At 50.0% G+C, this 15,696-nt stretch overlaps 1 protein-coding gene and 1 non-coding gene across 2 annotated transcripts in view; both read right to left on the bottom strand.

Moving 5' to 3' along the window:
* The window catches only part of EGFR (epidermal growth factor receptor), a 181,285-nt gene that overhangs the window by 23,017 nt on the left and 142,572 nt on the right, over positions 1–15,696 (bottom strand). The window contains 6 exon segments of the mRNA XM_074358554.1: positions 4,428–4,526; positions 5,075–5,197; positions 6,300–6,441; positions 8,389–8,427; positions 12,980–13,137; positions 14,949–15,039. Of these exon segments, the coding sequence (XP_074214655.1) occupies positions 4,428–4,526; positions 5,075–5,197; positions 6,300–6,441; positions 8,389–8,427; positions 12,980–13,137; positions 14,949–15,039 (652 nt within the window).
* On the bottom strand, positions 13,486–13,622 carry LOC123616385 (small nucleolar RNA SNORA2/SNORA34 family). The gene has a single exon (XR_006724370.1). It is a non-coding gene; the product is annotated as a small nucleolar RNA SNORA2/SNORA34 family (small nucleolar RNA).

Raw genomic sequence — 15,696 nt, 5'->3', positions numbered from 1 at the left:
GGGACCACAGGGGCCTCTGCCACACGCAGCAGAGAAGCCTTTTCGGTGGCCTGGCTTCCAACTCTGCAATAGACAGAAGACATTAAACATCTACGGAGATGACAGACTCTGAGAGATGCCAGGATTCGTCTGAAAGGGTGGTCTGTGTGGCCCCTTCCTCAGTCTTGGGATGGGAGAACCATGCTGCTTGGCAAAACCCGCCCCCCGCCCCTGTCACCCCTGCAAACCCAGGGGCTGACACAGGCCCACGACTACAGACGTCATTCTGACCCTCCTGCCAGTCTCGGGTGGAGGAAACTGATTCCATCTTCAACCCCGCACACCACCGGGCCTCTATTTTGTCCAACTGGGAATTAGGGAATCCTTTCTTTCAACCCATCAATTCCATCTCTTTCCCCTTAGGATTCAAAGGGTGGTGGCCAATTTATAGCCGATGCCAAAGGGATCACCGGGTCTCCAGGGGAAAAGTGCGGATGCTCCTTGGCCCGTCTCACCGCTGCGGGGTGGCTGGGGTGTGGGCTGTGTGTGCAGAAGCAGGTGCAGCCGGGGCCCGGAAAAGGCACCACAGGGCCCGGAGGTGACAGTGTGGACAGAGCAGACAGGTGGCGGGGCCGGGGGCGAGGGGCGCACGGACAGACTCCTGATCACAAATGTGACGATGCTGTTTCTGGCCTTAACTCTTCCCCTGGCCTCGCTGTTCCCGGGGAAGCTGTGCACCGCCTCTCCTCCCGCAGGCTTCTCTGGTCCTCCTGCTCAGGCCCTCGCCGGCCCACGGACGCCCTTCCACCTTCTCTTTCCCTGATGGACCCCAGATCTGGCATCTTGTAGTTCCTCGGGTAAGCAGACTTAGCATTGCCTGCAAACTTGTCAGCTGACTCCCTGGGCCCCTCCGGGTGCCACGTGAGACGCAGGGAGGTGGGGCTTACTTACTGCCTCAACTTCCCACACCTGCTCCCGCCGCCTCGGCCCGGGCGGGGAGCACTCTGGTCCAAGGGCCTGGACCTTCCCTTCTTCGGCCACTCCCGGGGTGTCTAACACACCTCTGGGCACGTAGAAACCTCAGAAACGTCACAGCGGAAATACACTGAAATCCCACAAAGCCAGAAATTCAAAGCAATCAGAGACCCTGCCTCTCTCTCTCTCACAGGAGAAATCCCCCAGCTCTGGTGTCTCTTGTCTGGATGCTTCCCCGAGTGCGGGTGGGCGGGCGGCCTCTCTCCTCTTCTGCGTTGGAATCATTGAAATTATTTAACATTTATGGGCGTTCAGGAAGCCCTGAGTCTTCGAGAAGGGCTATTTATAAAAAGTTAGGCCTGGAACAGCCTTGCAAGTGGTTTCCTCTGAAACCATTATTCATCTCAAGAGGAAACTGAGGCCCAGGGAACTGGAGGGAGATCACAATTCTGACACCGGGGTCTCCGCCCCTCCGGGCTCACCCCCCTCGCCCGTGACGCCTTGCTGGGTGTTCTGGTGGCTGATGGGCCACCAGAGAGCTCTAGACCTTAGGACACACACAGAGAACGTGTGTCAACCTGTTCCGCACCCTCTTTCCCTTGCCTGCCCTAAACTGAAACTGGAAAAGTCTGCGGAAACAGTAACAGGCCGTGCGATTGCCAGAAAAGCCCAGATCATGTCTCTGCTTGAGTCTGGGAAACCGTACAACCATAACACAGGAGAAATCCTCGGGCTGTTCCGATTTTCTCAAGATCTGCTTGAGATTTGGAAACTTCTGAGCGGCCCATCAGCTGGGGGGCCGTGAGGGGCTGCCCTGGACCTGGGAATCGGGGAGCAGAGCTCGGGCCGTGGGCATCGGGCCACACAGGGCCCGCCGGAGCCCTGCCAGGTCCCCGAACCTATTAAAATTTGGTTGAGCATCAGAAGTAGGTCATCCCTTCCGCACCCCGAAACCCAGGCACGATCGGGGGGTGCTGTCTGGTCATGCGTCCTGTTGAGTGTGTGCGGGAGTCCAAGCGAGCCTTGTTCTTAGTTATTTATCTTGGAATCTCAAAGGTGCACCGTGACCTCCAGCAAGAATGCCTGGTATTTCCCCAGAGGGGCGCGCAGCCCGGCAGGCAGAGCCCACGCTCAAGGCGGGGGGGGGGGGTGTCCCAAGGCTGAGGTCAGAGGCCAGAGTCACAAGGCGCGAGAGCCGCGAGGCTCGGTGGCCTTGAGAGTCCAACTCATTTAGTCCAACTCTATTTCACGTGAGGAACTGGGGGAAAAGATTCCACCGGGTTTTAAACTCCTTCAGAAGAGGCGTTTGTCCACCTTGAGAGGTGCCTCTGCATTGCACAAACTTTACCAGTTAACTAAGCCGCTCCGGATGGGATGGATGGACCTCAGCGCTGGCCTGGGTTCAGGAACAAGAGTCAGGGTCCCGGGAGCCGGTTCCCAGTGCGTGTGAGTGTTTCAAGGCACGAGCTCAGACCCACGGGCTGCCCTGGCCCGGGATTAACTGGCTTTTCAACTCCTTGTTGAGACTGGCCCTCGGGGGGCCGGCTTCTGGGGCAGCTCCCCCCCCACCCCACGGGGGCATCGGGAGCCACAAGGGGGGCCTCAGGCTGCCGGCGCTCACGGAGCTGCCACGACAGGGGTGTGAGAGGAGACAGAGACCAGGGGCGGACAGGACACAAAAACAACAGAGGGGAGACAGACGGGGGGCAGGACAGAGACAGCAGAAGGCAGAACAGGAAGTCTGAACTTTGGAAAGTCTCCCCTTCCTCTCCCTTCCACCCCACCCCTGCCCCCACAGAAGCAGATTTCCTCCAGTCTGAGGGGTCCCGGAGGGCCCTCTGCATTGAGACTCTGTCCTTCCCCAGAGCCCAGCATCTGTCTTCCAAACCGCCCTCAACTCCGCGCAGCAGATGCTGAAATTTCACATCTCAGAGTCGTCCACTGGAAGTGGCCAGGATGCCTTAAACGAGTGAAAAGTGAATTTCGGGAAGCAAATCGTGCAAAACGGATTTCCTTCTGAGTAGCGCAGGTGAACAACGTAGAAGGATGTAAGTGAAGGGACTTTGCAAACTGACTGTTCGCTGTACTTTGTGGGGTTGTGGAAACAGGAGCTCACAGTTTGTCAACAGCCTCCACCTTAACACATAAACCGTTACAATGAAAGGTAACTTGGTTTGATGAGTATTTCATTAAGGTGTCAGAGTTTCTGTCGCACTGTATTAATGCGTCATCTTTTGTGCAGAAAGTACTGGGGAGAGACTTTCCTGCTGCAGTGAAGTCAGGGGAGGCTGCCTGGAGGAAACGGAGGTGTAGAGGGTTTACCCTGGGAAACTCACTGCATCTGGACACGTTTTAAAAAAGCCCAACGTTGAAATATATTCAAGATCTTGTAGTGGCTCACGGTGAAAGAGAATATGAAAAGGAATATATGTACATTCACGTGTGACTGAAGCACGGCGCTGTGCACCAGAAATGGACGCAGCGTTGTAAACTGACTATAACTCAGTTAAAAAAAAAGGTCCATGTTGGCTTTGCTTACCACACATTTTGTGGGTTAGCTACAAGAGTGAAGATTATTGCATTTGACTTTTTCTTCCTGGTTTTAAGATGAACTAAGTTCTCTAGATTTCTGAGTCAGTAAAAGCAGTCATTTTTCTTTCCTTTCTTTCTTTTTTTTTTTTTTTTTTGGACTGTTTCCCTAACTCACTGCTGAGCCCCTCCACCTCCTCTTTCTCTGGCTCTGCCTTGGGACGTCCACCCACAGCAAGCAGAGGCCAGTGATGTCAACCCGGGACCCTGAGGGTGGGATCTTGCAGTGGGTTCTGCCAGACTCCAGGATGGCCCCCTTTTCATCCAGCCTCTTTCTAAGAGTGCACAGTGAGGGTCCAGAGAAGGTGGACAAAATTCAGCAGAATCGAAAGGGAAAACACATAACAATGATCTTGTAGAATATTTCCAAGACTCACAGCCATCAGCAGACACTGGAAATAACATTTAGTTACTCTGAGAGAAAGCACGGAAGGTGAGTAACACCACATGGTTAATCCGAGGCACCTTTAAAAACCCATTTCACAGATGAGATAAGTTGTGGCACAAAATGAGCAGGCGTTTCAAGAGTCAGAAGGAACCAGGGCTGGAGACCTACCCCAGCCACGTGATCCCTCCCCTTCTCCATCCAGAGCCCGCCGAGCACAACTTTACCCCCACAGGCTCACTGGGAGCAGGTGGAAAGCCACTAGCCGGCAGGCAGCCCCTGGTGGATGCCAGGGGACAGCAAATTTCCATCGTTTTTGGGGGCGATAATTCAATGGAAGAGGGGTGTCCTCCCCGTGAGACGGAATTACACCAACTTCAGCAACAAGGGAAGAAGACGGGAGCAGTGACCACTGAGAATGTGGTGGTGGGAAAAGCCTGAAACAGAGCAACGTGCCGCCAGCCACGGGACAGCCAGAGAGCAAAAAGCAGAAACTCACGTCCAGGATTTCCTTGTTGGCTTTCGGAGACGTGGCTTCTCTCAACTCCTTGATCGCGACCGGAATTTTAACCTTCTCGCCTTCTGGGATCCAGAGTCCCTAAGACGAAGAGAGGGGGAGACGCTGGCTGGCAATCGTCACACAGGCACCGTGGGACGCGTGGGCTGGCGAGGAGCCCAGCACAGCCGGTGCCGAGAGTCACGACACATCAGTATCTCTTTACCCATCCTGTTCCTGGGACCAGAGTTGTTACATTAACCATGTCACTTTGTCCAGAATTCTGAGACACTGGGTCCAGGACGATCTGAAATCTGAATTTAGGCAAAGAGGATGTAGAAAAAGAAATGACGAGGAAGCTGCTCTGAGCTGGGCTTTATTCCCACGCTGTCCTGCGGTGATGAGTGGCCGTCTTTCAGCCTCACGTGTGCCACCAGCCTGCGAGCTGTGGCCCCTGAAAATGTTTGTGCCTGAGTACAGGTCTCAGCGGACCACTTACTTGTCACCGTAACAGACTTCCTCTAGACAACTTGGGGGAAATACTGGCGCTTCCCAAACTCTCAGTGGCATAAAGACCATGATAAAGACCTCGGCCGAGGGGGGCCCCCCCAAGAGCCGGGCCCCGAAGCCTCGGTGCGCGGGGGGCTCACCTTGTACACTGTGCCGAATGCTCCGGAGCCCAGCACCTTGACCTTTTTGAATTCTGTTTCCTTCAGGATCCTCAAGAGAGCTTGGTTGGGAGCTTCTCCGCTGGGTGTCAGAGGCTCGACCAGCTGGGAGGGACAGGGGAAGAGCTGAGGCCACCAGCCGCGGGAGGGCTGTCGGGTCCAGATGTGCCGTGGCCCCCGTGCACGGGTGCCTGGGCACCGAGGACAGCCCTGTTCGCTCAGGAGACGGGGCCGCCTGCTCTAACGTCGTGAGAGGCTTGGCAGGATGGGGCCCGACCCCGGCTGCAGGCCTCCGTGAACCCAGCAGCTCCGCTGCTCCAAGTGTGATTTCCATTCCTGTCTCCAGGCCAATTAGCTGGACTGAGAAAACCTGGGTGAGGATAGTGGTGTGTGGTGGTCGCGACCCCCTCACATGCCAGCGCCGTGATGCTCCGAGCTGCCATGGTGGGGGGAGGTGTGGGGTCCCTCCTCCCAGGGACCCGGCCTCCGACACATGGGGGAACACGGATGCTGGCAGAGGACCCTTTCATGGGAATCATAGAGTCAGGGATAACGCTGGTCACAGACAGCGCTCAAAAAGCAGCAGCCGCTGGTGTAGACGGTGGCATATTCCCAAATTAACATCTCCGGAACCACAGGGCCTTCACAGAAACAGCAGGTGTCTGTGCCCCAGCCTTCCTCCTCGCCGGGGCCGTGCTGGGGGGCAGGGGGGCGAACGGGGGGCACCGTACTGAACACCGGCGGCCACAGCCCTGTATCTTGCAGGACTCAACCCAGAAACAGCTGCGTTTCCCTGCATCCACGTACCAAAATGTACATGTGATGGTCATAACTGGACATTCAGAGGTTCTTTCTGTTTTTTTTTTTAAATTGCAATTAACAAAGTGTAATAATATGATGACATTTAAAATGCAAGCTTGCACCTGCCATTCCCCCCTGGGGGGTGGGGGGCCTTGCTCCCCGTGGCGGGAGGGAAGGAGAAGGGGGAATGGGGAGGAGGGGTAGGGGGACGGGGAAGGAGGAGGAAGGGGAGGGAGAAGTGGAGGAGGAGGAAGGGGAGGAGGAGGAAGGGAGGGAGGGGGAGGAAGAGGAAGGGAGAGGGAGGAAGAGGAGGGAGGGGGAGGAGGAGGGAGGGGGAGGGGCTAGGGATGGGGAGGGGGAGGGGCTAGGGATGGGGAGGGGCGCCCCCGACTGCGCACGCGCTCACCTCGCGCTCCTGCAGCAGCCGGCGCAGCGTGCGCTTGCGGACAATGTGGCGTCTGCGCAGGAAGAGGCCGACCCCCAGGGCCAGCACCACGACCATCAGGAGGCCCCCCACGATCCCGGTGGCGATGGACGGAATCTTGGGCCTGGAAGGAGGGGGAGACGCACAGGGTGGGTGGGGTCTGCGGGCAGACTCTGTTTCACGTGGTTTCCCGCGTGGTCTGACGCTGTGGCATCGTTTAAAACCATCTCAGAAAAGTGGGATAGGGCGCGGATGCTGAAGGAGAGAAGGCGCACACTGGGGGACCAGTCCTAGGGCAGGGGTTCCGGCTTTTCCACTGTGGGAGCCTCCCTAATCCGCTTTTTCACGTTTGTAAAACTGAGGTGGCATTTGGACTTCTCCAGATAATGATTATATTTTCATCCGCAGATAAAGAAGGCAAATAATTGGAAAAAACTGACTTCAGCCATACTTTTCATATGAATTTGTGTCTCCGTGCATTTCCAGCGTGGCACTCCACACACACACACACACACGCACATGAGAGGCGTGGTGTCTACTGGCCAGGCTGGATGGAGGGACCCTTCCAAAAATGTTGGGACTTCTGAAGGGCCCCTTGGCTCTCAAGGTGGGACCACGGCATGTGAAATACTGTAGGGGTGACTTGGAGGCGGCGAGGCCTCGCAGGATTCTGACACACAGCACACTGCTGGCCTGGACGAATGATGTCGCCAGGCAGCCGCAAACCTCTCCAGTCCTCCCCTCCCTCCCACGGAGCTCGGGGGAACAAACCCTCAAAACTCTGGTTCTCTCTGGGGAAAGAACCATCTGAATTGGCAGATTTCTGAATTTTGAATCTTTACAAAGCTGTTCTTCTTAAGCATCTGTGCTATCTGAGGTTCTGGTAAACTTTATTTTTTTCAGGTAGAAATGTTAACATTAAAGATTAAATTACTAGCACCATTTGCATACACAAATGTGCCAGCATCCTTACAAATTTCTCCTAAGTGGGTCAAGCGTACGTCACGTAAATAGGATTTACGACACTTTCTTCTTAGCGAGTGCAAAAGTCATCTCCTGAGTTACCCTGTCTCCCCAATGAATGCAGTTTGAATTAATGGGTTTTAACCATTTTGAAGGGAGCACTGGAAGCTATTAAAGACGAATCTGTACAGAGTTACGCGTTCCGTGGATAGGAAAGGCGAGCGAGTGAGTGAAAAGAGGAAGAAAAAGTTGAAAGGAGTAAATACAACAAAAGAACGGTCATCGGCTGGTTTCAAGGTGGGATGAGGTGGACATCGCCATCACTAAGACATTGACTGTAGGATGAAGACTGGACGGAGCTCGCTGGTGTCCTCATAAAAGGAAATCCTTATCTTTGGGAAACCGCCCTATTTGTTTTTACTGTTTTTCACTTGAAGGCGGGAGGGATGGTGAGCTGACTGACCTTGAGGAAGATTGCTGGGGGAAGGAATTTGGTAAATATTACTAGAAATGGCGGAGGTGCCTGGAAGTTTGGCTAGTGTTCTGGGAGGGACGTGAGGAAAGGCTGGTGCGTGGCTTGTGTTATATCATTCCGATTCCTCGACCAACATTATTATTGGTGACACCACTGTTTCCTGGTGAGTCTGAGAAGGAATTCTCATTTCTGCTTGTCTCAGTGCAGCATTTCAGGCAATGATGACAAATCGATCACAACTGAAATGCTAAAGGAAGCCACGGGAGCTTTGTCATTGAACCCAGAAAGCTCACCAAAACCCAGGTTTGTCGTAAGGCCACCTGGGTCAGTGAGGAAAAAGAAGAGACATTGGAAGAGGAGAAGGAGCCAGCAAAACTTGGTGACCCCAGAAGTCAGAGGTGGGCTGCAGACAAAGAGGAGCTGGGCAGTGAGGACCAGCGCCCCAGGACTCAGGCCCCGGGTCTCCCACCGAAGCACAGCCAGCAGTGTGCAGGGGGGTCTCCCAGGGGTGCCCAGGCTGGCCCAGGGGAGGGGCGAGGACCTGCCAAGGCAGAGGGCAGCCGGAAAAGTGGGGAAGCATGACCTTCACCGGGGGTCCCTTTGTTCATTTCTGGTCAGAGCCCAGCCACTTACCTGTTCTCTGCACAGCCTTTGAGACCTGGCCCGGCACAGCTGTGGGGATTGAAAACGAGAAATACACGTCTCGATCATTTCACTTTTTTAGCATTGTTTCTTCTCGGAAAATTCTTATTAACTTGTAAGGCATCCTGGGTCAAATGACTTTCATCAGAATCACAGTGCATCTCAATGCTGGTTCATCATTTACTTATTATTCATGGATTCATTTGCTCATTCACTCAGCAAGTGTGTTTGAGTGACAGGGGTTGTTCTAACACTGGACAGAGTAGACGGTTTGTGGTCTTCATTACGGAAAGGTTCTCGGCTCTTCTGATACAGGTGACAGCTGTCTGACAGCTGGCTCTGGAACGTCCATGCGGGCGGGGAGCAGAGGGGGCCGAGGCTAGAACCATCTCCTGGGCCATACTGATTAGGGAGCTGGGGGGTAGGGGGACAAGTGAAGACATGTGTGCTAGGAAATCGGGGTGATGATTGCAGACCCAGAAAGCCAGGAGCAGGAGCGGGCTTGGTTTGCTTTCACACACCTGAAATGTACACGAAGCCGAGACACCATTTCTCTTAACGTGACCCCTCAGCAGTGGGGCTCCCTTCTACGGGCGAGACCACCATCTGTTACTTTGATTACAGGATGGTGGTTGACAAGGCAGAATAAATTGGCTCTGAAGGACTGCAACATTTGTCATTGTGAACACCGAGAAGAAAATGAAATTTTCCCATTAAACGGAAGAGACGGGCACTCATGGCTGGAGAAAGATGAAGCGTGCACTTCACATACGTGAAGGGACAGGCGCTCGGTGGGGGGGCACACACTGGCAACGGGGTCTCTTCCTTTTCTATTTCATTAAAAGGGCTCTGATCGCTGGTCCTCTTGGTTTGGAGGGTCTGAGACCTCTTTCTGTGCAGTCAGAAGATGCGGTCCCAGCCCTGCAAGTGTTGGGGGGCCTTCATCCCTCCCCAGGGTTGTTCAGGCAGTGGAACACCCGGGAGCTCTCCTTTTTTCCACAGTCTGTTAGCTCCTAGGAAAACCCAAATCGTCAAAGACGAAAAACACTCGCTAATGGCTGACCATGGATAAAACTGAACCGTATTCGAAATACCCTTTCTGTCTAGTGTTTTTTCCCCCATAATGCCTGTCTGTGTCCAGACTGGAACAGAATGGGAACACTAGGCCGGGCGGACTGCCTAAATCGCAAACTGGAATTGCAAATTTGGGGTGAGAAGCAGGGTTTTGTGCAGCCTGGGACACTTGTGGGATTGCCAGCGAGAAGCTCCTGATGGGTGAGATGCTCATGGGGAAGGCTGGGCCGGTTTATATTTGGAGAGATGACTGGCTGGGACAGTCACAGCACAGGGACCACACAGGGGGGAGATTTGAGCACCAGCAGATTAGAGGTCCTCGGGAAAGCTGAGGGCACCGTGTGTAACTCTGCAGAAGTGACCGCTGAACACCAAACAAAGAGGCCATATCCCACTGTCGTTTAATTTTATCAGAAAAATTACTCCTTGTCTTCCCACTTGACTTTTTCTTTTTTGTCACATGTAATTAAAGCAGGCAAAATTTCATATTATTTAGTTAATCGGCATAAAACTTCAAAGAAGCCTTCCTCTCATGATTTCCTACGAAAATGTGGCCCCATTTAAAAATGGATTTGCTCCTGAAGGGGCAAAACCCACAAAGGGCCAGCAAGACCTCCCAGGCAGGGCCACTGCCTTCCTGCTTTTGCGCTTCTGAAAAACGGCTTGCTTCCAGGAAAACGAAACTTAACCCCTAAAATTCCACGGGTTCCCAAAAGCTCGCTCCTGATTGGTCCATTTCTAATACCTCATTTGCATATGGCATGAACATAATCGAACCCTAAAACCCTATAAAAGCCTGTGTAAACCTACAGGCGGGGTCCAGAGCTTGGAGTGTTAACTCCTCTGGGCCTGCCAGTGTAATAAACCTGAGTTCTCCAGCCCTCTGAGTGTCGCTTGGTCTCCTGATGGGATTCAGGTTTCTACAACACTCCAAGTCCCTGACCCGTTTTCTAGGGCAACCACCCCAGCCACGCGGGAAGGGCATGGCTTCTGGAAGCAAGCTTGCTCCCAGGTCACAGCTGGGGTCTGGCGCTGCCGGCTAAGAGCCTTTCTAAGTGTCCCTTTAACAATACAGGTCGAGGAGGCACTCCGTCCACTCTGAGACATCGACGAGGCAGTGTATTTGACAATGCCGTGCACAACACAGATACACGGTAAAAGAAATGTTTTCTTATCTTCCCTTACCCCCATCAACATTTCTCCATATTTAAAAAATTAAATCCATTTCTATTACTGAATTCCTATGGAGGAAGATATAGCCAGTAATAAGAATACATAAAACTGGGGTTTTTTACTGATGACATGTTCAAGACATACCAATGTATAAACACATTTATTTCCAAAAGATAGAGAAAGGAGGAAAGATGTATTTATTTTATATAGGGGGTATAATTCTCATTTAGAGAATCTGTCCCCAAATTGCTCATTTTTGTGGAATATGAAAAAAATTGATTAACTGAAAAACTAGCAAGGTACAGTTCATACTGTGCTTTGTAGAATTTGCAAATTGGTCAATATAACCAGCATGCTGATCCATCCAAAGGGAAAATATGAAAAAAATCTTAAAGTTGCTACGAAGGAGGTGTTTGGTAAAATTCAAAATCTATTCTAGATTTAAAAAAATAGTTTTAAAAGTAGGAATACATGACTGTTTCTTTAACACGTTAATAAGGATCTAACTAACAGCAAATATTGTTCTTACCGGTGGTTCATCACAGCCACTCCCACCTCCATCAGATATAAAATCCTGCCGTCCACTACTACTGCATCTGGTGTTATTCTAGAAATTCTGGCCCTTGTAATATGATTTTGTTATAGACAAGAGCAAATCTGACTCCATATGTGATCTGTTCCTTTAGCTTTAACCACTGTGCCCTGTTTCCTAGGCTCAGTCTTGCTGGTTCTGCATTCATGTAAAAATAACAAAGTTGCAGAGTAGAGAATAACCTTTGTTGTTTTGGAGGTTGACCTGTGGACAGCTGCAGGAACAAAGGATTCCTGCACCAAGAAGTTTGCAGCAACCAACCACACCCCCTCTGCTGGTTTTTTTTTTTTTTTTTTTTTGTATAAAAGGAGCCTGTGTTCTGACTGGAGCAGGATGGTTTTGCAAGACATTAGCCTGCCATCCTCTCGATCTGCCGGCTTTCCGAATAAAGCCGCTATTCCTTGCCCCAACACCTCCTCTCCCGATTTACTGGCCTGTTGTGGGGCGAGCAGAATGAGTTTGGACTTGGTAACAATCTGAAACTTTTGGGAAAGAGATGAAGATCGCATTATTGGAGATGATATGGAGTCTCTTCCTGGAAAACTCCAAACCATGAACTGAAGCACCAATTTCACGGGGGAGGGTGTAGTTCAAGTGGCAGAGCACGTGCTTAGCACGCATGAGGTCGTGGGTTCAATCCCCAGTCCCTCCTGAATAAAGAAATTCTAAAAAGTACAAAATAAAACACTAATTTCAAAGGGAATTCAGTACAGACCAGCAATATGAGATGAATATATGCTCGCGTCAAAAAAATCAAAAGCTATCATATATCAGAAATAATAAATTAGAACATGTACCAGGAAACGAGCCATTTCACAACAGCAAAAATAAATGCAAAAGATTTAGACAGAACATGAAAGAACAAAACTGTAAAAGTTTATTGAAATCTAAAAAAGGAGTATCTGACTATAGGAAGAAAGGATCACTTCCTGACGGGGGATATAAAATATTGTAAAACCGTCAGCCCTACTCAAATTAAATCATTGGCTTCAGATTTTGTTTGTTTTTGTTTCTTTTGGCGGTCCACTTGGTAAACTGTTCAAGATCACTTGGAACTCACAGATAGATCAGACTAAAATTAGAGGGAGAAGACAGGCATGTGCAGACCACAGAGGAGACTGCAGACTTCCCACATGTTGGCTGAGGACTTACTCTTCAGTCACCTGGGACTGACACTCCTGGACCCCAGGGCCATGGAGTGACGGGGCCCTTCCATGTACCCCCGGGGCGGCCGAAACTTACGAAGGTGAAATGATGGAGGCTGACCAGCTACCAGTCATTCCCAAATCCTTGAGTCTAGGCCCAGGGTTCTTCCATGGAAATGCAATTAAAAAAAATTTTGTTTTGGAAAAACTTAGGACAGACTTGTAAAACTTTCAAAACTCCTGATTTTTAGAAGTCTAATGGGAAGGTTCTGCGTCTCTCAAGAACACTAATATCATCATCACCATCACCACCATTATTACCACCTCATCACCAGCTCCGCCACCACCATCAGTGCCATCATGGATTGAGCGCTCGTGTGTTTCCAGGCACTATTTTAAGAACATAATCCATATTCACTCAAGACCACAAAAATCCTGGTATAGCTACGCAGCATTAGTATCTTAATTGACAGATGATGAAAGGGAAGCACAGAGAGGTTAAGACACTTGCCCAAGGCCACACAGCTAAGAATCTGCAAGATTAGGAAGTACTCTGCTCTGCATTTTCCTTTCCAGGCCCAGAGCTTCCTCCACTCACCCATAGGTGCAGTTGGGGTGGCAAAGGTGACACACGTGACTGGCATCCGCAAACTTCCAGACCAGGGTGCCATTCTCGCCCGCGATGCCGGCAGGGCAGGTCTTCACGCAGTTAGGGCCATCGATGTAGTGGGCACACTTTACACAGCTGCCCGGTCCCTGCACCGAGGTGGGAAAACCACGGCATAAATCAGACATTTATTTATGTCTCTTCTTTTTCTTTTTATTTCTTGTAAGTGTAAGTTTCCAATTTCAACGAGGTCTAAAATATACAGGTCAGGGCCATGACTGTATGAACGAATATTTAAAGGAAGCTCATATTTCAGAATCATCCTACTGTTTTTGTGGAACACCCAAAGCAATGATTGTTTTTTTTTTTTATAGTAACTGGATTTAACAATAATATAATTCTAATGAACAAGTTAAATTGGGGAATCTCTAAATTTTGGAATCCCAGTATTCACTGACTGCAAACAAGTATGCCCCACATCTGTAACCAATTAACTCAGATGTGTACGTTTAATGTATTGACCGTCACGTTTCCACAGTTCTGAAATGGCTGTCAGACCATGAGAAGACACTTCTTCAGGCTCCTGCTCGAAACCAACAGCTCCAGCAAACTGCTGCCCTTGATTCAGGGCCAAATGTCTCTTTCTTTTATAGAATGGAACTCACTTTTTATTTAGAATACCTCTCGTGAAAAGAGTCAGTGTAGACGGTCTTAAAGAGGACAAGTTCTTTGTGACTGTGCTTGCTTGATGGGACCACCGCTAACAACTTCGAATTAAGTCTTCCTTTACCATATGACCCAGGAATCCCGCTCCTGGGCATGTATCCAGAAGGAATCCTAATTCAAAAAGACACCTGCACCCCAGTGTTCACAGCAGCCCTATTTACAACAGCCAAGACATGGAAACAGCCTAAATGTCCAACAACAGATGACTGGATAAAGATGTGGTATATTTATACAATGGAATACTACTCAGCCATAAAAACTGACAACATAACGCCATTTGCAGCAACCTGGATGTCCCTGGAGAATGGCATTCTAAGTGAAGTAAGCCAGAAAGAGATAGAAAAATACCGTATGAGATCGCTTATATGTGAAATCTACAAAATAAAAAAATAAAGGAAAGGAAAAGACAAAATTGTACTCTGCACTGGAAATTGACATAACATTGTAAACTGACTATAACTCAATAAAATAAAAAAAAAAAGAATTAAGTCTTCCTGACTTTAAATGTGTAGAATATATAAAAACATAAAAGAAAGTGTATTAAGTGCTTTACTTTATTGCATTTTACCAATTACTTAATTTCTCTGATGAAAAGTTAACCCAATTATCAACCAGAAAACCAGTGGTGTACTTTGTAACCGGCTACTTCAAAACCAGTCTGTCATTCTGCGCAATTTAGAGAATTTCGGAAAAACCTTTCCTTAGTAGACTGAGGTATGGCTCTTGAAGCTCAAATCCAAACAGAGCTCCTTACATTGATAATATTGAGAATAAACAACCTCAGGACATTGGTGTGGGAGGGACCTGAATTCTTGCCTGAAAGATCATTACCGAACACGCAGATTTGAAATTGAATTTTGAAATTTTTTTCTGTGCACTTAAAACTCTTCAAATCATTCGAAACTAATGCTAAATAAGAATCTGGCGGTATTTGATTTAAAGCACTGATGATGGATGTCAGGAGCGGTGAGAGCTGGATATCTGGGTGCCCGGCCCGCATGGGCTGCCCTGTTCTGTACTATGAAAGCGGGCACCCCCACGTGGGTCTGGGGGTTGGACAGGAAAGGTGAGTGTTCACGCCAGGCAGGCATGGCCCCTTGTCAGCTGTGAGACAGCACGGCCTCAAGTCTGGAAAGTGGGCTGGATGGCTGTCCTGGCCACTGCAGGGTGACATGGGGCCACCACGTGGTTCTACCGTGGACGTGGGAGTGGGTAACAAAAACGTGGTCCTTACGCGTCCCGTGCAGGTGACGTTCATGGCCTGGGGCAGGCACTCCGGGTGGCACTGCACACACTCCGAGTTCTCCACGAATTCCCTGGGCTCTCTGATGGGAGGAAGACGAGGAACTGGTCAGTGCCACCCCCACAGATCCCTGCTTCAGAACGCTGTCTGAGGTCAAGTGTCAAAGTCCAGGTGACACAAAACACCTCTCTCAGAAATTCAAAACAATTTTAGGTAATAGTAAAGCTGTCGGGAAGGAAGGACTGTATTGCAATATAATACACTGACTATCAACTGAGTCTCTGACCTTCTCCTGGAACAAACACATAAGCTGCATTTATAATCAAAACATCTCCCCTGCGTTTTTCCTACAGGCACGGTTTTTGCATGTTAGGTAAGCAAGCCAACAAATAAAAAACCCCAAAAACAGTCCTTAAGAGACATCCCCTCCGAAACCCAAGATGCATGGATATTTCAGTTGGGCTGCAAAGAGTTAGTAACTGGGGACTAATGTCTGGGAACAAGAAAGAGCTGTTAAAATTTCCTCGGTGGCTATTACTGCAAACAGTGAGTTCGGAACACAGGCATGAAACAATTTTGCTTGTAAGATTGCAAGCGTTCCCCAAAGATGCACAGATCAGTGTTAAGCAAGAAGCTGATGTTTGAACAGACAGGGTAGTTGCGACAGCTATGCATCATTAACCACGCGTCTTCCATCCAGGCAGTGAACAAGGAGTGTTTAGACCGAAAGACATATTTT

Source organism: Camelus bactrianus, chromosome 36, assembly GCF_048773025.1.
Source record: "Camelus bactrianus isolate YW-2024 breed Bactrian camel chromosome 36, ASM4877302v1, whole genome shotgun sequence".
In the NCBI taxonomy this organism is placed as follows: Eukaryota; Metazoa; Chordata; class Mammalia; order Artiodactyla; family Camelidae; genus Camelus; species Camelus bactrianus.
Note: the sequence above shows the minus strand (reverse complement) of the source record. Positions and strands in the feature narration are given on the sequence as shown.